Genomic DNA, 23,426 nt, shown 5'->3' on the forward strand with positions numbered 1-23,426 from the left:
GCGAAATACGGAATAAACTGTGTTCCGTATTGGTTCAATACGGAACGCAACTCTTAATTCCCAACTACGGAACGATTCCGTATTTCAAGGGACGAGTGGCAAGCCTACTATCAACTCACCTTCTGCTTGAGGCCAAAGTTGACCTCCAGCTCCATGAGCAGGACGCTTTTGCGTACGTTGATGGTCTTCTGCAATTCGTCGAAGGCAGCGTGGATGTCCTCCTCGATGGCACTCTTGCGACCAGTCAGCCGCTGCAGGATTTCCGACAGAGTCAGCAGGGCACCGTCAATCTCGGGCAACCTTGGGGGAACCAGTGAAGATGACTTAATTGTTTATGGGTGAGGATATGACATTTTAAAAAGTTGTGTATTTGAATCGAGACATTAATTATTTTCGCACTGCATTCAACATTGCATTTCAAAGAGAGCACGATTTTACAACACAAAACACCCATACGCGGAGTTTGGGGGGGGGGGGGGGGGTCATTGCATGTAATTTACTTTCCTATATATGATTTTAACTACACGGCGAAGACTTAAACAGTAAGAGTGGTGTGCTGTTGTTGTGTGCAGCTAACATGGCAGGATGTGTCTGAGGACAACTTTTCTACATGTCCGTCCATGATCAAACGTAAGTCAATATTCCTCGATTTAAAGAAAGTTGGTCATGTTTACTGAACCACCAGTGTTGTTACTTTTACTATAAAAAAGTAATTAATTAGTTACAAATGACTTCTCCCAAAAAGTAATTGCGTTAGTAACTCAGTTACCTGAATGTAAGAGTAATTAGTTACTTGACAAAGTAACTGGTGATAATTTATTTATTTTTTCTAAAACAGGTCACACAATCTGAAGTTTAAAGGGTTTTTGTGTGTAACGTAAGCTTGTTAACGTGGCTAGTTAGCATGCCAAGACAGCTAACTAGTTTTCTCTCTATTGGCATACTTTTCTAAAGTTTTCCGCCATTGTAAACATCTGTTCAAAATAACATTTTTATAATACAGCCTGTGGTGTTTTTTCTCTCAAGAGACTTTCTGTGTCGAGTGGGTCTGTGTGTAAAAGGTGTAAATAATGATACGAGTCATACACATGCATCATCTCTTGCGCTCTTCACTCTCCATTAATATTGAAGTAATTAATATCAATAGTAGTGGTGTATTAACCCAGAAAAGGTGAACATGCTCACATTCCTGCATCATAACTTGACAAAGAAATATGCAGAAAATGAGTAAGTCTTCAAAATTTTGAGATGGAGGTTTAAAGTCAGTGAAGTGCCTGCAATATACTGTATATACTTTTTTTATGGAAGATAATGACTTTTGTTCTAATGTTTAGCAACTTGAACCGTGGGTTTAGTCTATAAGTTTTATTTATTTCAATTATATTTAATATATTTCAGTTATTTTTTTTTATTTTAATTTATTTTAACATTTATGTTGATGTTCCAATTTGCAAATATGTTCTGAAAAATTAAAAAATTCTGTTCAATGGAAAACCCATACATCTCAAAATAACACGTATTTTTGCTTAAGGTTATCATACCATCAAACTAATATGGGCACAAGCCTACAAAGGTTTGTATTTTTAGGTAGAACAACCTTTTCCAAACTTTTAAGCCTTGCACCCCTTTGAAAACTGCCAATTGTTTTGACAATATCTCAGGTGTACCTTCTCTTGACTGCATCCATCTGCTCCTGCAATGAAGCCTTGTGTTGCTCAACGACATCTTTAAGCGGCACAGTAGGGTGCTCGCCATGTTCTCCACAAGTGCATTCTTGACACATGGCTGTCTCGCATGGCGGACAATAGAACTCCATCACCTAAAAGAAAACTACATGTCATCATGTCCAACCTTTGTATTCACCGCTTCCGAATTCTGCTTACGCTGCCTGCGTGGATGGGGCAAGAGAGCAGCTGCCCCGCAGCCACCACACCCATGTCATTAAGGACCGCTGCCGCCTCTTGGCCGCCGCCTTCTCTGCGGTGGCCCGGTGAGTGCTGCAGGACGTCCATCAGGTTGGTGATGAAGAAGTTGTTCTGAAGCGCCACCACACCCTTCTCAGGCAAGATGGATGTTTGGCGGCACACGGGGCAGGACAGAGTCAGGCTGTGGACCGGGATGTAGTTTTGCAGGCACCTGGCATATGAACATGGATTTAGTGTCTTTGCAAATGGTATTTTGCTTGTGTAGTTATTAACACCTCATGCAGCATTAGGATGCTATTTCTGACATGATCACCAGGACAGGGAATTGAACCCACAACCTTTGGATTTGAAGACAGCTATTCTCACAGTATTTTTTTGTGTATCGTGGACACCAAAGTCAACAGTCAACCAAACTAACGTTTTGATAAACATAAATCACTTCACTAAATATTTATATTTTTTCAAACATTAAAGACAATTTTCATTCTTCATGTAATCTAACATGTTTAAAAAATTAGAGATGCTCCAATGATGCCAACTGCATGTCCATCCAAACATAAAAAGTAATGTAAACAAAAACAACAACAAAAATAATAATAATTTAAAAAGTCAAAAGTGTTTGGTAGACCAAACATATTACAAATACGTCTTTCAATATATATGCATTATATGCAATATATATGCATAAGTTCATACACTTTTATTTTATCAAGACTGTTTCAACGAAAGAAAACAAACTACATTTACTTACTTAGGACAAAAATGAATAGCAATAATAAAGACAATTTACATTACAGCTAATTTATGAACCTAATAATGTACCCATTTTTTGTAACTCGCTATTGTTCTTTTTTTTTAACATCCAATAATAGTCTTCAACACACATATTTTTGAATCGACAAATCATGTGTTGGACGGAGCTTTGAAATAATATATAAATATATTTCAGCTGAGAGCCAACCAGAGTCACACAGGTTCTTTTGTTTCCCAAACAAAAGGCGGGCAGAGATGCTGGTGCCAGCTACGTTGAATGTCATGCCATCCATCACACTACTAAAAACAAGCGTTTTTTCAACTTATTTTTTTATTTCAATTAACTTCATATTATACAAACAATTTCAGTGAAGTCAGGACATTGTGTTACACAACTAAAAGCAGCATAGATTGATTTTTAAATCATGCTCAACTTATATTTAATTGAACACACTCCAAAGACAAATTTAATATGAAAACTTATAATCCTGTGTCTCAACTATTTGAACCACTTCCCTCGGGGAGACGCTACAGCTGCATCACAGTGAGAACAAACAGATTGAGGAACAGCTTCTCCCCCAGAGCCGTCAACTTTCTCAATACAAACGTGTAATTATTGACCTTGTTGCAATATTGTCGCTGCTACTATTATAACAGACTACTGCTATAAATGATTCTCAATCTGTCTATTAATTTCAACGTTCGTCGTTTTTAGATAGATTGTATGTCACTTGTGTATCACGTGAATTCACTGTGGAATGCACTGGAAGGGAGTTGCTACCTTTAATCTCATTGTACTAAGCATATGCATAACGACAAATTATTCTATTCTAAACTAAATTGATTAAATGAAATTTTAAAAATTAACATCGGCTGCGTTCAGACTGCAGGTATGTCAGATTCCAATCGGATTCCTCCTCAAATCCGATTTTTAGAGCTGACTGTTTACAGTTCACACTATTTTTAACAAATGTCCAAATCAGATGTGGCCCTGTTCAGACTTGGCCACATTATTTACACACCTGACAGGTTGCTGTGTCAACAAAGGCATCATCCAGCATTGAGTGACGTCACTGACAGTCAAAACCCATCTGAGCTCTTCAGACTTATAGGCCATGTCATATACATAGCAGGGTTTTCGGTAAAAACTCTTCCTATGGTTTGGCATACTGTATCATCCACACACACAAGCACATTTAAACAAGGGTTCTTGAAAACCGTAATTATATTTTCCCGGCGTATTAGGGCAGGATCCTCGGTTTTAAAAAACCCTGCTAGGTGTCGACATGGCTTTAGAAGCATCTGGTCCATATCTGATACGAAACTACCTCTCGTATGTGGTTTCAATCAGTCTTGCGAAAATCTGATTTCTGTGGTTTGTGACTGTTCGGAGTACAAAAGAGCCATCGAGTTTCAATCTAGATGGGCTAAAAATCTTAGAATTCTAGGATTCTAGGCAACACATTACAAAATAGCTGTGACAGTTGTTGAAGTTCAGGACTGCTCATCAAACACCTATTTGCAAAAATTTACAGGTGAACAGGCCAATTTGGAACAGGTGGCTGCTATCATTGGGTGTAAAATCAGCTTCCCTGAGAAATTTGTTGAAACTGTTAACTGAAATGTTCTTTAACATACAATTGTAAGGAATTTCCTAATCTATGGTCCTGATTATCATCCAAAGCTTCAGAGAATCCGAAGAATCATTGCAAGGGAGCGGCAACATTAAAAACCAACATCAATATGGAAAGGAATCAAAGGATATTAGCACATAGGATCAGGAACACTTAACAAAACCAATGTCAGTAAATACAGTTCGTCGAATTAAAAATGGACTGATGCAAAGTGGAAGAGTGGTCTGACAAGTCCACATTTCAAATTGTTATTGGAAATTCTGGATGTTGTGTCTCTGGGCCGAAGAGGTAAAGAACAATCAGGACTGTTATGGACACAAGATTTAAATGCAGACATGAAATTCTAAGTTTGAACATGAAATATTTTGTCTTTGTAGTGTATTCAATAAGGGTTGACCATGATTTGCAAATAATTGATTTGTTGTTTAACACAATGTCCAAACTTCATTGGAATCTGGTTTGTAAATTGATTTGTTTTGCAGTTTTGTTTTGTTATGCGTATGTATAATAATTTAATTGACAGAACAGGGCATGGACTCACCCCTCACAAAAAGTGTGCAGACAGGGCAGCACTTTAGGGTTGTGGTATCGCTCCAGACAGATGCTGCAGATCAAGAACTGCTTGTCAATCTGGCGCACCACCGGGCTGGGAATGCTGCCAGCGTCAGCGGCCATCCTAAACACGGGACTCTGTGTAGGCCACCTCGGCTCTGCCTTTTATCTGCTTCAGCCCTGCGAGAGATACCAACTCCATCAATGCTTCCTGCAATGTATGATAGGATAATGAAGAAAAGCGGACCTCAAATAATCCTATCATGAACAGGAAAGGACTCAAATTAAGGCGTCAATCAACACATGCTGTTTTTCCACATGATTTACTCACTGATGAGATTAATACGACCAGACACTTTGATAATGTTGGAGCCACCAAGCACCACTCAAAATTAAAAAACTCATTCAGAGTGTTGTTAAGTTGATAACATGTTGGAGAACACAATTTAGCACAATTTAGTTAGCTGCACACCCCTTTCAACACCAATACGGGAAAAAAAAAAATCCAAAATTTGAGGCAAAATGTGGCCATGAGATGGTGCACCCAAATAAATAAAATCTATTATTTACTATTTGGCTAGTAATTGGTGGGTATATGTATAGGTAGCAGTGGGGGATGCTGGTATTTCAAAGGAAGGGAAGCTCAAAGTGTCCGACTGAGTGCTTTGTGACGGTCAAGGGGCTCTGCAGCACTCGCTGCTTGGTTGGGAAAGAAACTAGAGTGACCGAAATCAGTCTACAAACACAAGTAACTACAAAAGAAAAAAACAAAAAGAGAAGCTCGACTTTTCGCAATTTATTTTTAACAAAGAAAGTGTCGCTAGGATGATTTGGAAAGTCTCGGGTTCAATTCAGAACAACGGAATGAAAACTGAAAAATTCTTCCCGTGGATGTTAAAACAAGATAGCTGATTCGGCTTTTTCACAGTCAATCAAAACGCGAATAAGCCTTAGATCATCCAACCATCATACAGAGAAACTGAGCTTCCAGGCCAACCAATCCCCGCCCACTACCCATAGACTTCCAAGGAGGGACAAAACCCACCTTTTAGCCAATGGCTCATCTCGTTTCGCAGTAGTGGAACAATGCACTCTCAAATCTGGAGATGCACAGTGTCCACACTGTTTAAAGGACTGTGAAACTGTACGAATGAACGAAAAGCCGCATAGCAACCAGGGACGAAGAAGCCGATTCTGAACAAAAGTTGAGCATGTTTTAACGCTCAATGACATGTACACACAACATTATGCATTTGATCACTTATTTTTTGACATTTTAGGGAAAGCTGAGCTTCCCTTGCTGTCTTAGCGCAATTGCCTCTGGTGTATAGCGCTACTTAGTAAAAGAACATATATTTTCCATGCCACTTACTTATCACTCACAAGCGTCACAGGGGTGCTGGAGCCTATCCCTGCTAACAACAATGGGCAGGAGGCGATGAATACCCTGAAATAATGGTTGCCAGCCAATCGCAGGGCATACACAGTGGGGCAAATAAGTATTTAGTCAACCACTAATTGTGCAAGTTCTCACACTTGAAAATTTTAGAGAGGCCTGTAATTGTCACCATGTGTAAACCTCAACCATGAGAGACAATGTGGGGAAAAAAAACCCAGAAAATTACTTTGTTTGATTTTTAAAGAATTTATTTGCAAATCATGGTGGAAAATAAGTATTTGGTCAATACCGAAAGTTCATCTCAATACTTTGTTACCTTTTGTTGGCAATAACGGAGGCCAAACGTTTTTTGTAACTCTTCACAAGCTTTTCACACACTGTTGCTGGTATTTTGGCAAATTCCTCCATGCAGATCTCCTCTAGAGCAGTGATGTTTTGGGGCTGTCGTTGGGCAACACGGACTTTCAACTCCCTCCTCACCCCGTGGTGCCAAATGATAACAAGAACGGGGAGCAAAAATCCCAGAACCACACAGAGGGACCTAGTGAATAACCTACAGAGAGCTGGGACCACTGTAACAAAGGCTACTATCAGTAACACAATGCACTGCCAGGGGCTCAAATCCTGCACTGCCAGACGTGTCCCCCTGCTGAAGAAAGTACACGTCCAGGCCCGTCTGCAGTTCGCTAGAGAGCATTTGAATGATCCAGAAGAGGACTGGGGAAAAAGTGTTATGGTCAGATGTAACCAAAATATAACTTTTTGGTATAAACACAGGTTCTCCTGTTTGGAGGAGAAAGAACACTGAATTGCATCATACCCACTCTGAAGCATGGGGGTGGAAACATCATGCTTTGGGGCTGTTTTTCTGCAAAGGGACCAGGACGACTGATCTGTGTAAAGGAAACAATGAATACGGCCATGTATCAAGCGATTTTGAGTAAAAATCTCCTTCCATCTGAAGGGGCATTGAAGATGAGATGTGGCTGGGTCTTTCAGCATGACAATGATCCCAAACACACAGCCAGGGCAACAAAGGAGTGGCTTCGTAAGAAGCATTTCAAGGTCCTGGAGTGGCCTCGCCAGTCCCCAGATCTCAACCCCATAGAAAATCTGTGGGGGGAGTTGAAGGTCAGTGTTGCCCAACGACAGCCCCAAAACATCACTGCTCTAGAGGAGATCTGCATGGAGGAATGGGCCGAAATACCAGCAACAGTGTGTGAAAAGCTTGTGAAGAGTTACAGAAAACGTTTGGCCTCCGTTATTGCCAACAAAGGGTACATAACAAAGTATTGAGATGAACTTTTGGTATTGACAAAATACTTATTTTCCACCATGATTTGCAAATAAATTATTTAAAAATCAAACATTGTGATTTTCTGTTTTTTTTTTCACATTCTGTCACTCATGATTGAGGTTTACCCATGTTACCAATTACAGGTCTCTCCATTATTTTCAAGTGGGAGAACTTGCACAATTAGTGGTTGACTAAATACTTATTTGCCCCACTGTATAAACAACCTTTGACTCTCACAATCACACCTATGGAGAATTAGGAGTGACAATGCATGATTCCAATGCGCAAGTCCAATCCATTTTGACTGCTCCAGCCCCAATCAAAATAGAATGGATTTCTATCACCGTCTACGGCAGCCAGAGTTCATCAACAATTCAGCAAAATTGGTGCGCCTCTTTTTCCCTACAAAACACACCCACAAGTTGCCAAAAGATTAAGAAACAAACCTCATTTATCATAAAGCTGTGTCGATATTACGTCATTCTGAAACATTTCAAGCTGTGCAACCTCTTCATCACCCTGTCTGATATGGTGCACCCCCATCCTCGCGAGCAGCCGCCATCCTGCTGTGAGTTGCTTTTAAGATCCACTCTCAACGGAGCTAATACATAATGAATTAGAAAGCAGAAAGCGGGACATTCTGTGCTGACTCCAAAAATAAACGCTTTACCCACAATTCACTAGTGTCAGCCAGCTTGTCTGTTGGAGCGTCCTTTTATTCACAAAGTGACTTTTGTTATCAGGCAGGCCAGGGTAAGTGTGTCAGTACAACAACAAGCTTAAAAAAGCCTCAGGGGTTCAAGTATGTCACTGCATGTTTTCATTATCATCCGTTATACCCAGTTGGTTCCTTCTTTGTTTCAATATGTGCTTTTACTGCTAAGTAGCCATTTGGTCTGGTTTGAATTAGCCCTACAATGAGGTAATGTGATGTGCTCATGGTGAAATGTCAGATTCTAACACCATGAGGACATCTCTGCTACACTTAACGAGAATATTACTGTACAAAAAGCAGTGAAAAATGCTGTATGGTGGCAGTGAACCTCTCACCTCACTTCATAATGAGTAGTAGTGTTTGCAAAGAGTAGAAAAAGGGGCTTTTACGCCTCACACACTTAACATTTAATGTTAAACAAAAAATATGACAAAAATTACAAATCGTTTTGAAAACCACCTGACAACTTTGCCTTTAAACGGCCTGATAATATCACTTAGAAAATGGCAACTATTACAGAATCTTAATGAAGCAGTAGTAAAACAAGTAGTACTGTATTTTCTGCATTATAAGGCACACTTTATCTTCATAATTTGGCTGAGCCTGCGATCTACACTCAGGCTCGTACTTATGTTTTTTTTCCACACTGGCAGAAGTGAGTTTGGTAAACAAATTGTGTGAGTTACGATTAAAGGAAACCACGGACTTAAAGACTTGTAGGCTCTAATAAGCCACAATTTTTCTCTTTTAATAAAATATTTTATTAGAAACACATAAAATATTGCCATTGATTTAAAAATCTATATTTAGTACATGTTTTGACTATGGAGGGCGCCATGTTTTATGCACGTAATGGACGCTCGGGGTGATGAGTTTGTCACCATCACTAGACAAACACTACCGGTGTTCTGCAATTCATTCCTAATTCCTACGCGGCGAGACGTCCAACACGTGCGCACATCGGTTAAAAGCGGTCAGTACTTACTACTTGTGTTTTAATTACCTTTTAATTGCCTCAAAATACTTTATGCATGTGTTTCCCTCTCATACTTTTAAGCATTGTCTTTTCTTGTGATAGCTTTAAAGCAGATTGTTGATCTGTCGACCACATTAGTCACGTAGCGTATTTAAACCACCCTTATTTTATATTACTACATTTAAGTATTTTCTTAAGGCATGTTTTGTATATTCTGTCTGTATAATCATCTAAACAAAACAAGCTGAAAGCGCACAATAGTAGTTTGGCTGTCAAATTCGCCTCTTGTAAGACGTTTTGCCGGTGTGGCACATATTGGCAGAACACACAGAATGTTTGGTCCTACATTAGTCACGTCTCATCCTGTCTTTCCTGTTCATTTTGCTTTTGCTGCTCGTTTTGTGAAATATCAACAGTGCCGTCATGCTGGTTAATGTAACCTAAAGAGTGACACTGTGGAAGACAGGCAGCAGTGGTCCAGTGACGTCACCGCCCTGCGAATTCAACAACAATGGCGACCTACTACAGTAGTTAAACTAATTTTAGAAATGGTATGAAAACGAAAACATCAAGAGGGCTTTTAATATCAAATTATTTTAACTCATATTGTTTATCGTTTAAGAACTACAAGTCTTTCTATCCTTGTTTCCCTATAAGATGCTACATCAACAGACACCCATTTAGCCTGTTGTTCTTTATTCGATTGTTATTCCTATAATGTACTAGTCCTTCTCATAAAATTAGCATATTGTGATAAAGTTAATTATTTTCTGTAATGTACTGATAAACAGACTTTCATACATTTTGGATTCACTACACACAACTGAAGTAGTTCAAGCCTTTTATTGTTTTAATATTGATGATTTTGACAAAGAAAGTCAAGAAAAACCAAAAATTCCTATCTAAAATTTTTTTTGCATATTTCATCCGACCAAGACAAAAAAAGTTTTTTTAATACAAAAAAAAAGTCAACCTTCAATTAATTATATCAGCTATGCACTCAATACTTGGTCGGGATTCCTTTTGCAGAAATGACTGCTTCAATGCGGCGTGGCATGGAGGCAATCAGCCTGTGGCACTGCTGAGGTATTATGGAGCCCCAGGAGGCTTCGATAGCGGCCTTAAGCTCATCCACAGTGTTGGATCTGGTGTCTCTCAACTTCCTCTTCACAATATCCCACAGATTTTCTATAGGGTTCAGGTCAGGAGAGTTGGCAGGCCAATTGAGCCCAGTAATGCCATGGTCAGTAAACCATTTACCGGTGGTTTTGGCAATGTGAGCAGGTGCCAGGTCGTGCTGAAAAATTAAATCTTCATTTCCATAAAGCTTTTCAGCAGATGGAAGCATGAAGTGCTCCAAAATCACCTGATGGCTAGCTGCATTGACCCTACCATCGATAAAACACAGTGGATAAACACCAGCAGCTGACATGGCACTCAAGACCATCACTTAGTGTAGGTACTTGACACTGGACTTCAGGCATTTTGGCATTTCCTTCCCCGCAGTCTTCCTCAAAACTCTGCCACATTGATTCCCAAATGACATGCAAAATTTGCTTTCATCTGAAAAAAGTACTTTGGACCACTGAGCAACAGTCCAATGCTGCTTCTCTGTAGCACAGGTCAGGAGCTGTTTCCGCTGTTTCAGGTTTAAAAGTGGCTTGACCTGGGGAATGCTGACCTGTAACCCATTTCCAGCACACGCCTGTGCACGGTGGCTCTGGATGTTTCTACTCCAGACTCAGTCCACTGTTTCTGTAGGTCCCCCAAGGTCTGGAATGGGCCCATCTCCACAATCTTTCTCAGGGTGCGGTCACCTCTTCTGGTTGTGCAGCGTTTCCTGCCACACTTTGTCCTTCCCACAGACTACCCACTGAGGTGCCTTCATACAGTACTCTGGGAACAGCCTATTCGCTCAGGAATTTTTTTCTGTATCTTAGCTTCTTGCTTGAGGGTGTCAATGATGGTCGGCAGTCTTGCCCATGATTGCGGTTTTGAGTAATGAACTAGCTGGGAGTTTTTAAAAGCCTCAAGAATCTTTCGCAGGGGTTTTGAATTAATTTGTTGATTCAGTTGATTAGGTTAGTACCGTAATTTTCGGACTATAAGCCACTACTTTTTTCCTTCATTTTGAATCCTGCGGCTTATAGTCCAGTGTGGCTTATTTGTTGATTTATTTGGGTAAATGAGTAACACTTTTTTTTTTTGACAGCGGGTCATAAGACATAATAGTGACATGACACTATCATGGGCTTTACTAAATGCTTATGACACATGTCATTAAGTGTCATCGGGCAAATTATGTCACAAACTCCATTTATGTCCAGCTCGGATCTTTTATATCCATTCAAAGGGAGATAATTTGCTGGATGACACAAAATGACATCTGTCATAAGCATTTATTAATGCTCATGGCAGTGTCAAGTCATAATTAATTAATAATTATTATCTTTTGACAAGCTCATGGCGCCACTGTCAAATGTGTTACCAAAATACCATTACTAGCAATTAATGAAACAAATGGAACAGTAACTGAAGAACTAATTAGCACAGAACACACCGAATTTTGATTGCTATTTACATCTGTAGTGCTGCAATGCATGCTAAGAGGCATGTTGGACAACAACAATGATGGCCAAATGAAACTTTGCAGCCAATTGGTTCATAGCTTAATGGTGGTCATTTGGTCTTATGACAGTCGTATGATGCCGCGTTACTGGTTAAAATATTTTGGTGTAAATATCCCATAACACAGTGAGGACAGCTGCGGTTTATAATCCAGTGCGGCTTATCTATGAACAATGTCATTTTCGTGTAAAATTTGGTGGGTGGCGGCTTATAGCCAGGTGAGCCTTATAGTGCGAAAATAATGGTACCTTCTTTAGAGTACCTTTTCATAATATGCTAATTTTTTGAGATCGAGATTTTTGGGTTTTCCTGAATTTTTTGCCACTATTATCATTATTAAAACAATAAAAGGCTTGAACTACTTCAGTTGAGTGTAATGAATCTAAAATATATGAAAGTCTAATGTTTATCAGTACATTACCCAAAATAATGAACTTTATCACAATCTTTTTTTTTTTTTTTTTTTTTTTAGAAGGACCAGTATAATGTTTGTTTTTGGTCACTAATCAAATTAAATTATCCTAAAAATGTGATTTATACTCCCGTGCGACTTATATAGTTTTTTCCCCATTTTCATCTGACGCAAATTGTACAACGGTGCAATTCCTTTTCATTTGTGACTGTATGAAAAGATGGGCACACCAGGAGATGCAGAAAAATTTCACTGCAGCGTTAATTGTTGATCCACAAACTGTTCAATTGTTTACATTCTATGTTCTGCAATCATTTGCTGCCAACTGTAATGTCAATTGCAGCTAATGTATTAATATTTCATTATGTGTTAATCTTTATATGAGGGTCTCTTTTCTACTAAAACGGTTACTGCAGAGGAAGACGTACACACATAAATAATCCTGCGGAGCAGGTGGTTAAGGGCAGACACAGCCGCCGGTGCACTTTCAATCACTTTAATGAACTAACGGTAAGTAAACAAACACATGATAAGCACACCCATTCATAAGCTGCAGAAAGAATAGTCACTTAGCAGCCAGCACTATCCCGAGCCAACAGGCCATTCAACGTGCCAGGTAACGCCTTTTTAAGACGCACTCGTTCAACATCATATATTGTACAGTATAGAAGATCCAGCATGGTGTTCCCATTTGGAAAAAAATAACATCGTCACTGCATAGTGTGTATTTGTATTCCGAATAAAGCTACATATTAATAAATATCTGCTATATACTGTATATAATAGAATATACAGTCACTACTTTGTACAAGTTATGGAACTTACAACCCTTGTGATAAACAAAAGGCACAAACACCAATTCCTACAGGCACCTCTAAAGCGCTCATTATTACAAGTGCAATGCACTGAATCATTTCATGTACGCATCTCCCAAAAATGAGGATGAAAAACGTGCTGGCAACCGGCTGAGTTTCAATTGCAACAGTGTGTACATACACACACACATATATACGCACGCTGTTATGTAATTCCATCAAGCGGCCATTCTCGCTGTCATACCAGGATATAAAAAATTAAATGGGACTATTCAAAACAACACAAACCAAGACTTAACAGACATCAAAATAAAGGACTCATCGTCATCTGACTCACTTGCCAATACTTGTAAATATCCTCTTCCTCCCATCACAACCATCCGCCTTGTCCTCAAGTAAACACCGTCTGACTGCCTTTGAGCATGTGCAGCATGGATGGATGTAGGGATGGGAGGAAGGCGGGAGAGGTGATGGAGGGGGGATGACGAATGAGGACCAAGCAGATGGAATTATGGGTGCTTCTGATGGGGAGCTCGGATGCTGACTCACGCTGCATACACTATGTGCAAGCGAAGGGAGGTCACAGAGTATTATTGATCTAGTATAAACACGTTTGCATCTATTGATTTTGTTTTAATGTGACAAGTGTTCAAATAATGCCACTGTTCAATTTTTTCCCCCCAATAAATGAAGTTAATCATTCAAAAGTTGTGTGCTTTTTTGCCAGTTTCAGAGGCTGGGGAACTAAAAAAAAATGCTTCAGTAATAGTTAACAAAAATACAAAGTTCAAACAAAAGTAGTGCTGCAACGATTAATCGATAAACTCGAGTAATCGATTAGAAAAAAAAAAAGATTCAAATTAAATTTTGCTGCTTCGAGTATTTGTTTCATTAAAGTGGCGTTTTAATGGTTTATTTTGAAAGTGTTTGCATTTAGTTTTATTGATTTGGGTGGATACACTGTCCTCTTGTCTGCCTAATTTCACATGGGTGAATCCAGCTGCTCCCTGTTAAGACCAACATTAGCTTTTGTTTGAGCTTATGTTTTTTTTAATGAATTCGTAATTTAGTTTATAGGTATATTTAGCTGTTTTTTGTGGGAATAGGTGTCTGAACCATTTGTTAAGAGCATTGTAAAAAAAATGTTAGCATTTAATAGCATTTAAGCTAGTGGAATTTTGCTATTCAAATTAGCCAATTGTTCTTTTGTTGTACATAAATCCTCATTTATATACTTTTTTATAGTGTTTGTGGCTGAGCTCAGGTATTTTAATTTTTAATGTTCCTTATCCGATTACTTGATTATTCGAACTAACTACGTCATCGATTAATCGAATACTAAAATAATTGATAGCTGCAGCCCTAAACAAAAGATATCAAAACTTACTTGAGGGTGAGAAAACTGGAACACGAGGGCTTGAACACTGATATAGACAATGACGCAACAAGAACAGACAGCACATGGGGAACTTAAATACAGACATGGGCTAACGAGACAATAAGGCACAGGTGGGTGACACAAGAGGCAGCTGATTGGTCAACACACAAGAAGCAGGCCACAGCAGGTGAAATCAATGGGTAATCAAATGGACAAGACACACTAGGGCACAGAACCATGACATTAGTCTTTTAAATGTTTTCTCACTTGATATCATTAGTTTCAGTTTTTTGTTTTACAATTTCATCATTATAATTGAAATCTATTCATTTAAAAAGCTATTATTTTTCATGTTTTTAGTTTATTTTCAACACTGTAATTTGCAACCAAATTGTTAACAATTTAACTTAATTTTTCTTTTTTTTAAAGGATGATCGATCATTTGTATTTATTTTAATTCATGTTTTGTATGTTTATGTCAATACCGGTGTTTTTGTCAAAGACGACGACTACGAAAATATTTTGTCAACGAATACGTTTTTCCTGATGATGACGAGACGATAAACTAAAATCCGGTTTTGGGAGACTAAAACATACATGCCAGGTTTCGTCCGACGAGACGAGACGAAAATGAGCAATAGTTTCTGGATTCTAATTAGTGAGCGTGAATCGCAGCAGTGCCTGGTGTCACTCATGTGACGTGCTGCGCCCCGCTCCCTCACTCACCAGTTCAGTGTCCTCTCTATTCTCCAACTTGCACACACGGTAAGATGTGCAATGTTGCTTAGCCTTTAAACGTCCGTGCCGACTCCTGAGTGACCATCACACTCAAAATGTAACTCATAGCGTTAGCATAACATTCGAATTAGGCTAATGCTAACGGCGAGTGTCCTCTTAAGCTAACGCATAGACTTCATAATGATATCGACAGGTCAGATTCGACCTTCACTGTGCCACGCCTTCAGTTATTCCCAGTCGGTTGCAGCGAGACATGCAGCGATCGAACGTTGGATTTATGTAGCAAAAGTACAAAAGCTGTACCGCATACAAACAGGAAGGATTGTCTCAGGAGTGATTTGCTCGAGGATTTAAGTTAATCATTCTATTTTTCGTTTTTTTCGCAAGAATTTTCAACATAAAGAGCTCTTTGTTGTAAGGCTGCCACCACATTGTCTAACAGACAAGCATCATTCTTTGACATGTTTACATAAAATAAATGCTAACTGCACTTTTTTTGCTTTCGACCAAGAATTGAGACTGTTTTATGCCCATATCTATATAGAATTCAGGGATTTAAGCATTTATTCACAACAATTTTCACCGAAAAAACTGTTTACATATGGCGGCCGCCACACTGACTGACAGACTAGCATCGTACTTCGACATAGTTATAAAAATTTTAATAATTATAATAATTATAATTATCTAACTAGCTAACTGCACGGTTTTTTGTTTGTTTGTTTTTAACCAAGTATCGAGTCTGTTTTACATCAATATCATTAAAGAATTAAGGGATTTAAGCATTTACGCTACAATATGTGCTCGTCTGTCAATTTTCATTCAAAATAGCTGAAAATATTTATTTTTAAAGGTAAAACTTTTGAATTTTATAGACGAAAACATTTTTAGTAAACTTTTTTTTGTACTTCTAGTAAAATTTTGTCAACAAACTAGACGAAAGTAGTCTTGAGTTTTTGTCAACAAAAACTAGACGAAGACGAACACATTTTGAAATGAAATGTCTAAAATATGATTGACTAATATGTATAATCGTCCATAAGACCAAGAGGAAATTAAAAGGGCTTCCAAAAACAACACTGATCAATACTTTATTTTATTAAATTTTACATTTGTGCTAGATTATTTAAAATGGTATTTTTTTTAGAATTGTTTTGAACTAAATAAAGAAATAAGAGGTCTCTTTTAAAATGATGCTTCATTTATCTTTTTTTTTTTTTTTTTTTAACATATTGTCTATGGATATTGTCCTTTATTTTGAAAGTAAATAATCATTTCGACAAATTACTAGAGATAAAATGAATGATTTTTTTATTATTTTTATTATTTTAAAAAAATCGTTGTACATCTTTATTATGTAATGAATAATTCGTGCATTAATCTTATCCTCGGAAGGGTCAACGGGGTACTGGAGCCTATTCCAGCTAACTATATCAACTAACTATATCTTGATTTGGTTGCCAGCCAACTGCAAGTTACGAGGAGACAAAGAACCTGTATTGATTCATAATCCTTCATATTTTAAAATACTATTATGAACACCCATGCAACCTTGTGGGGCAAACACATGTAAGAATGTTGAACGTTCATTTACAAAGCCAATTATTCATCTTTGTAGCTACTGCTGTTTGGGTTAGCAACATCCATCAAGAGTTTGGCCCACTACTGTCACAAAAACATGATGACAATCTAATCTGCAGCATCCACCGGCTTCAGGATGACATTCGATTACAGCGACAGGCAACTCATCACCCTCAATTTCCTGAACGTGTCACCCTCGGCGTGTGCTTGACATGCCAATCTTGCATTTCTGGCCACTCAAGATAAGACTACGACCCGTCTGCGGTGACGTTTTCATGTCTGGTTTGAATTGTCGCGACAAACAACCTATTATGAATATACGCCTCATAAGTTTTCTATTATTGAGTTATTTGGTTTAATTTGTTTGCTGGTTTTATAATAAATCAATCAACATTAAAGAATACAGATTTGAAATGTGGCTTTTTACTATTTTTTAAAAACCTATTAATATTCCCCTTACATGTATTGTTAAAAAAATAAATAAAAATCATTATTCATCATATGATACCTGCAAAAAATATTTTGGGGTGAAAAATATACAATCAAAACATAACCTCTCAAAGTAACTCCATTAGAGGGGATAGGGGAAGTTCAGAATTTTTGACATTAGGGTTAATCTTCAAGTTAGCAGGGGTTTATTTAGTCATTGGAGTTGATTTCAACAAATTCCGTGCAGTTTGATAGTTATTTATCATTTCAGGGCTTCAGAGTGGCTAAGCTAGTGCGAGTCAATGAGCCCGTCCTAGCATGCCAATAAAAAACAGCATAAGGACGCATGAAAATCACCGATGACCCATGCAATCAATAGTGTTGGCTGTGTTTTCAGCATGAAGTTATTCAAACTTATCATTGCATGTCAATAACTGCAGTATTAACAACAACATTTGTGATACAGTAGCTATGTAGGTAACAGGCTGCAGAGCGGAGTGATATTTTTTCCACCAGTGTGTTTATGTCGTAGCCAGCAGCAAGTATCCACAGTTTGTATTATTCCTTGTTCTTCACAGGGAATTTGTAAAAACTCTCATTTGCCCATTTCTTCTGTCTGTTTTCACAGCCTCTACATGCACGTTTCACTATGTTGCCGTTCTTCAGTCAAGACTCTGTAGACTGATGCTGCATTCGAGGAAGGTAGGAAAGTTTGCCAACCTCCGACCAGGATAAATGTCATTGGAACACCACTTGAACTGGGGAGCCTTAGTCACCATGTCAGAAAAAAAAAGTACCCCGATTTCACGAGTTGCTTCAATCAGATGTCACTCCACCAAATCCGCTGCCCCGTTGAGCCAAAGCAGACCGTCAATAGTAAAACTAAAGAAGGCAGTTTACAGTGTGGTCTATTTGCCTTAGCTGTCATTTTTCCTCCACTATTTAATCGCTTACGAGAGGCCATGTTTGCTGGAGGTCAACGTGTCTTTTTATGGCCAAAATAAAAAACACTTGGAAGGCTTTGAGGTCGCAACTGGTACCGAGTAGGATAAATCCGGGGGTCATCAGACCTCCTAAAATGTATCAAACTGCTTTTGGGAGTATTATTAGTTATTATTATTATTATGTTGTTGTTATTATTAGTGGCAGTAGTATTATTCCTATAACATACAAAATAATGCTTTTCATTCAAAATTGTTTTTCTTCAATGATTTGCAAAATAAAAGAAAACAGCAGTAACCTCCATCTCCTAATTTTTCTCCACATTTGCCAAATGCAAAACCTAAATTTTAACTATTTAATAACATTTGATGTACATTCAAACTAATGTAAACGTTTACTTTTTTTCTTTAATTAAGATATACATCAAACAATCCTCCAGTACAATCAATATGTAAATTTAATAAATCATATCAGCCCAATCTGCAAAATAAAGTCCGCTAGTTTAGATGCTACAAATGCTAACATATTTACATTTCTCTCATAGCAAATCGCGAAACATCACTAAAGAAACAGTTTCGCCAAACTTAACCACAACATACATCAACTGAAACAACTTACAGCCTCATGTGGGCAGAACCAGAGCGTAGCTGTCCCTTAGCATGTCAGACACGTCTGCTACTCAGTCATAAAAGGTAAGAGTCCAGCTACACCCAACATCATTTGCCAAAATACAATACTTTAAACAAACCATCACACATAGGGTTTTGATAGTTGCCTTCATATTTTCGGGATCAAAGCAACGTATGCTGGAACGGCGTTCCGGCTCGGAAAAACATGGCGGAACGGCGTTCCGGGCCATTCTGGCCCACTTTCACCCCTGGATAAGTCCGACTTCCAACCTTCCTCGAATGCAGCATGACCACAACTTAAGTCGACGAAGCACTCCTCTCTATTGTAGTCACATTACGCATCTAAAAAAAAGTAGTCCCGAAGAAATAAATTAATTACGGCAGTTCAGTTTGGTGTTACATTGTTTTGGCCGCATGGGTATTTTGAACAACAATCTGCATTTTTTAATCTATTTGACTATGTTAGATCTGTTGGTATCGTTTTTTTATTGGCATGCCATGAAGGGACCATTGACTCAAGGGCGCAGATTTGCATAGGGACGGTAGGGACATAACACCACTAACTTTTCAGGATGCTCAAATTGTCCCTATCAACTTTTAAGCAACATTATTTGCATTATATAAAGAGTTCAGTGATATAGGTCAAGGGCGTAGGTTTCCATAGGGACGGTAGGGACATAACACAACCAACTTTTTAGGATGCTCAAATTATCCCCACCAAATTATCCCCTCCAACTTTTAAGCAACCTTATTTGCATTATATAATGACTTCAGTTATATATGTCTTTTAAATTGTCTTCCGATATGTTGTAAGGATAGAATTGATCCTACCACTATTAAGTGAATTACAGTACTCTCATTATGTTCAGACTTACACTGACCCCTTTTCACATGCTGAATGTGCCAGTCCATTTTCCCCCTGAAACGTACGTTTGATTGGCTGATGACTTGAACCCCCTGCCCCCCCCCCCACACACACCCATTCACAGCCCGACAGAAATACAACATGCCGCCTCCCCCTTCAAAGACAACGGATATTAGAAGTTTTTTTCCGCCAGAAGCAGCCACTGACGGCAATGTTGTGGAGGTGGGGAACACTCCACTAATTTTGCAACTGCTAGAGTGCTTCAAGTCGATTTTACTGAGATTTCTTGAAATAAGAAAAACAGTTAGCTGAAAATAAGCTTAACAGACTTATTTTGAGCAAAAAGTTTGTAAAAATCTTAAAAGACAAATTAAAAATTAATTAATTCAAGAATATTGTTCAAAACATTATTTGAAAGATTTTTTTTCGTGATTTAGGTGAAAGATGATTTAGATATATTGGCTCAATACGAACAAATAGTAATATTTACTTAAAGTAAGTGGAAGAATCTGACGCATTAATCTGTTAACTAGCCTTTAACACTCAAAAAAAGGAAAAAATTTGGGAAAAAATGGAAAAAATTGACTAGATTTAAAAAATAAATAAAAATCTGATTAAGACGTTATAAATTTGCTGGGTGAAAGTTCGTATAGGTCAATACAGATTTTTCATTAATCTTTTAGTCTATAAATTAATTAGGTTCATATTGGTGAGAAATGTAGCCCTGACCCCCATTCACCAAATATGTTTGGTCTTATTAATGTCCCGTCGCCAGCAAAAAGTGTACATGCAGGTTATGATGTCATATCGTCCCTACCAATATCAAGACCAAACCTACGCTCTTGCATTGACTCGCGCTAGCTCAGCTACTCCGGAGCCCTGAAATTAATAAATAACTAACAAACTGCACGGAATTTGTTGAAATCAACTCCACCGACTAATTTAACTCCCGCTAACTTGAAGATAAGCCTAATGTGAAAAATTTTAAACTTCTGCATTAAGTACAAGGTAGCTTGTTACCTACCAATACCAAACACAGGAAGAAATATTGCTATATCTGTCTAACATGTTCCATATTTAAGCTCAACATAAGGAAAAATGAATACTATTGTCAAAGAGACGTGAATGGAGAAGGTAAACATTACCAGTAAAAAACTATACAGAAGTCCAGCTAGCATGACACGCTTTACTGTACCGTATTTAAACTATGCACAACCTGAATTTCTAGTCACTTGTCACTTGTTTGCTTCCATGTTAGTCGCAATTTCCTGCCTTCCACTTACTTGAAGTGTTTCATGGCTGCCCCGTGCTTCTGTCTGTGGGGGTGTGTGTGTTTGTGTGTGTGTGTGTTGCTGGTCAACTAATCCTCATCTTGGATGTGGGAGGGAAAAAGGCAGGAATGCATGTGAGCTCTTCCAATAATCCAAACAGACAGGCAGACAGTGGGTGAGAGGAGGTTGGATTTAAAAGTTGGTGGAGCATCAAGCGGACCAATCATTATTGTGTAATTTATCAATTTAAAGAGGCTTGGAAGAGTTTACTTGCCATGAAAAACAAGAAATTATTTGCATCTGCCAACTGTGCATCTGATTGGTGTCCAGCACAAAAGTTTTTCATAAAGGAAGCCAAAAAAATTGTTGGTTGTTGGCAACACTGGAAATGGACGATTGTTCATATTCAGCACCACTGCCTCCGACTCACCAAATCTGGCACACATTACACTAAATCAGGGGTCCCCAAACTACGGCCCGCGGGCCGGATACGGCCCGCAGCCACATTTGGTCCGGCCCCCTGAACAACAACAACAACAAAAAATTGTAAAAAAAAAAAAAAAAAAAAATTTTTTTTTTTTTTTTTTTTTTTTTTTTTTTCTCAATAGAGTTATTTATGTCCTGGCTTTTTTCTGTGAAGAACTGAACAATGGTTATTTGGTTATTATCTATTTAATTAATACAGTATTATTATATTATATTATATTACATGATATTATATTATATTATATTATATTCAGGGGTGCACATAAGTGCGTACTGAACGTAGACAAACGCGCTGGCCCTCAACAGCTTCCATACGCTTTTGCGCACCGATGGCTGACCACTCTATTTGCGGCGGACACGAGAAAATAACTTCTCAAAATGTCGATGAGGCAGGCCACACTGAGTAATTACTTCCATGTTCCCCCACCCTTGTCAAAAGACAGACAGACGACAGAGACTTCACCGGAGCTACCGAAAAAAAGGACTTTTGCTGAAAAGTGGCTACAGGAGGTACCATGGCTAGAAGCGAATGATGCTCGCACGGAAATGCGGTACAAAATGTGCCGTGAGAATCCCAATGTCGCCGATTAGAGCAACGCATTTTATGTAGGGTCAAAGAATTTCAGCCATCCAAACTTTGAAAAGCACGAAAAAAACAGAGAGCATGTGGCAATTAAGCAAACTATCAATGTCAAACAGGACCCCACTCGCCCTATGGACATGTGGTGGAATAGGGCGGAATAAAGGTAATGAACAGCGACATGCACTGACAAACGTGTTTTTGCTCGCATTTTACAAAGCTAAACATGCACGTTCAATGAGGAGGACATCCCACTTTTAAAAAGGCTTGGAGTTAATGTGGGAGCCGCATAATGCCCTTTATTTTAAATTGGTGCTTTTATGTTTATTTCTTTACATTTCACTTCAAAGTAATGGCAATTTTGTTGTGCCAGTTGATGTTAATCAAGCATTAACTGTTAATATAATTAATCAAAGTTAATTGGCTCTAAGTAAAGCTTGTCATAAATTTATCGCATCAGGTGGGTCGGCTCTCAAGCTCAATGAGGACCAAGTCACATCTCCAGGTCCTCCTCTGAGAACCTGGGCAAAAAAATTATGTGCACCCCTGATTATATTGTATTATATTATATGATATGACATTATATTATATTATATTATATTATATTAAGGGCTGTCAAAGTTATCGCGTTAACGAGCGGTAATTAATTTTTTTCTTTAATCACGTTAAAATATTTGACGCAATTAACGCATATGCCCCGCTCAAACAGATTAAAATGACAGCAGTGTCATGTCCACTTGTTACTTGTGTTTTTTGTCTCCCTCTGCTGGTGCTTGGGTGCGATTGATTTTATGCACCATGAGCATTGTGTAATTCTTGACATCAACAATGGTGAGCTACTAGTTAATTTTTTTGATTGAAAATTTTACCAATTTTATTAAAACGAAAACATTAAGAGGGGTTTTAACATAAAATTTCTATAATTTGTACTAAAATCTATCTTTTAAGAACTACAAGTCTTTCTATCCAGGGATTGCTTTGACAGAATATTAATGTTAATGCCATCTTGTTGATTTATTGTTATAATAAACAAATACAGTACTTATGTACAGTATGTTGAATGTATATATCCGTCTTGTGTCTTATCTTTCCATTCCAACAATAATTTACAGAAAAATAAGGCTTATTTTAGAGATGTTTGAATTGCGATTAATTACGATTAATTTTTAAGCTGTGATTAACTCGCTTAAAAATTTTAATCGTTTGACAGCCCTAATTATATTATATTATATTATATTATATTATATTATATTATATTATATTATATTATATTATACTATATTATATTATATCATTTTTATTTTATTTACTTTGGTTCCGTGAAGAATCCAGAAAGGGTTATTTGATTGTGGCTTTCTGAAAAACAATACATTTTTACATTTAGGCACTCCTGCAATCGTCACACTTTTTCTGTTACAAAC

The 23,426-nt window shown here is 38.0% G+C and overlaps 1 protein-coding gene across 1 annotated transcript in view; it reads right to left on the reverse strand.

The window, feature by feature from the left end:
• LOC130920574 (tripartite motif-containing protein 2-like) overlaps positions 1–14,557 on the reverse strand; it is a 38,091-nt gene extending 23,534 nt beyond the window's left edge. Inside the window, exons 1-6 of the mRNA XM_057843885.1 lie at positions 14,494–14,557; positions 13,444–13,665; positions 4,854–5,044; positions 1,884–2,136; positions 1,668–1,819; positions 120–300 (exon numbers count right to left, since the gene is read on the reverse strand). Coding sequence (XP_057699868.1) covers positions 120–300; positions 1,668–1,819; positions 1,884–2,136; positions 4,854–4,987 — 720 coding nt within the window. The 5' untranslated portion in view covers positions 4,988–5,044; positions 13,444–13,665; positions 14,494–14,557. The remainder of the gene's footprint in view (positions 1–119; positions 301–1,667; positions 1,820–1,883; positions 2,137–4,853; positions 5,045–13,443; positions 13,666–14,493) is intronic.
• Positions 14,558–23,426: the final 8,869 nt, after the last annotated feature.

The sequence above is a fragment of the Corythoichthys intestinalis genome, chromosome 8, assembly GCF_030265065.1.
Source record: "Corythoichthys intestinalis isolate RoL2023-P3 chromosome 8, ASM3026506v1, whole genome shotgun sequence".
Classification (NCBI taxonomy): domain Eukaryota; kingdom Metazoa; phylum Chordata; class Actinopteri; order Syngnathiformes; family Syngnathidae; genus Corythoichthys; species Corythoichthys intestinalis.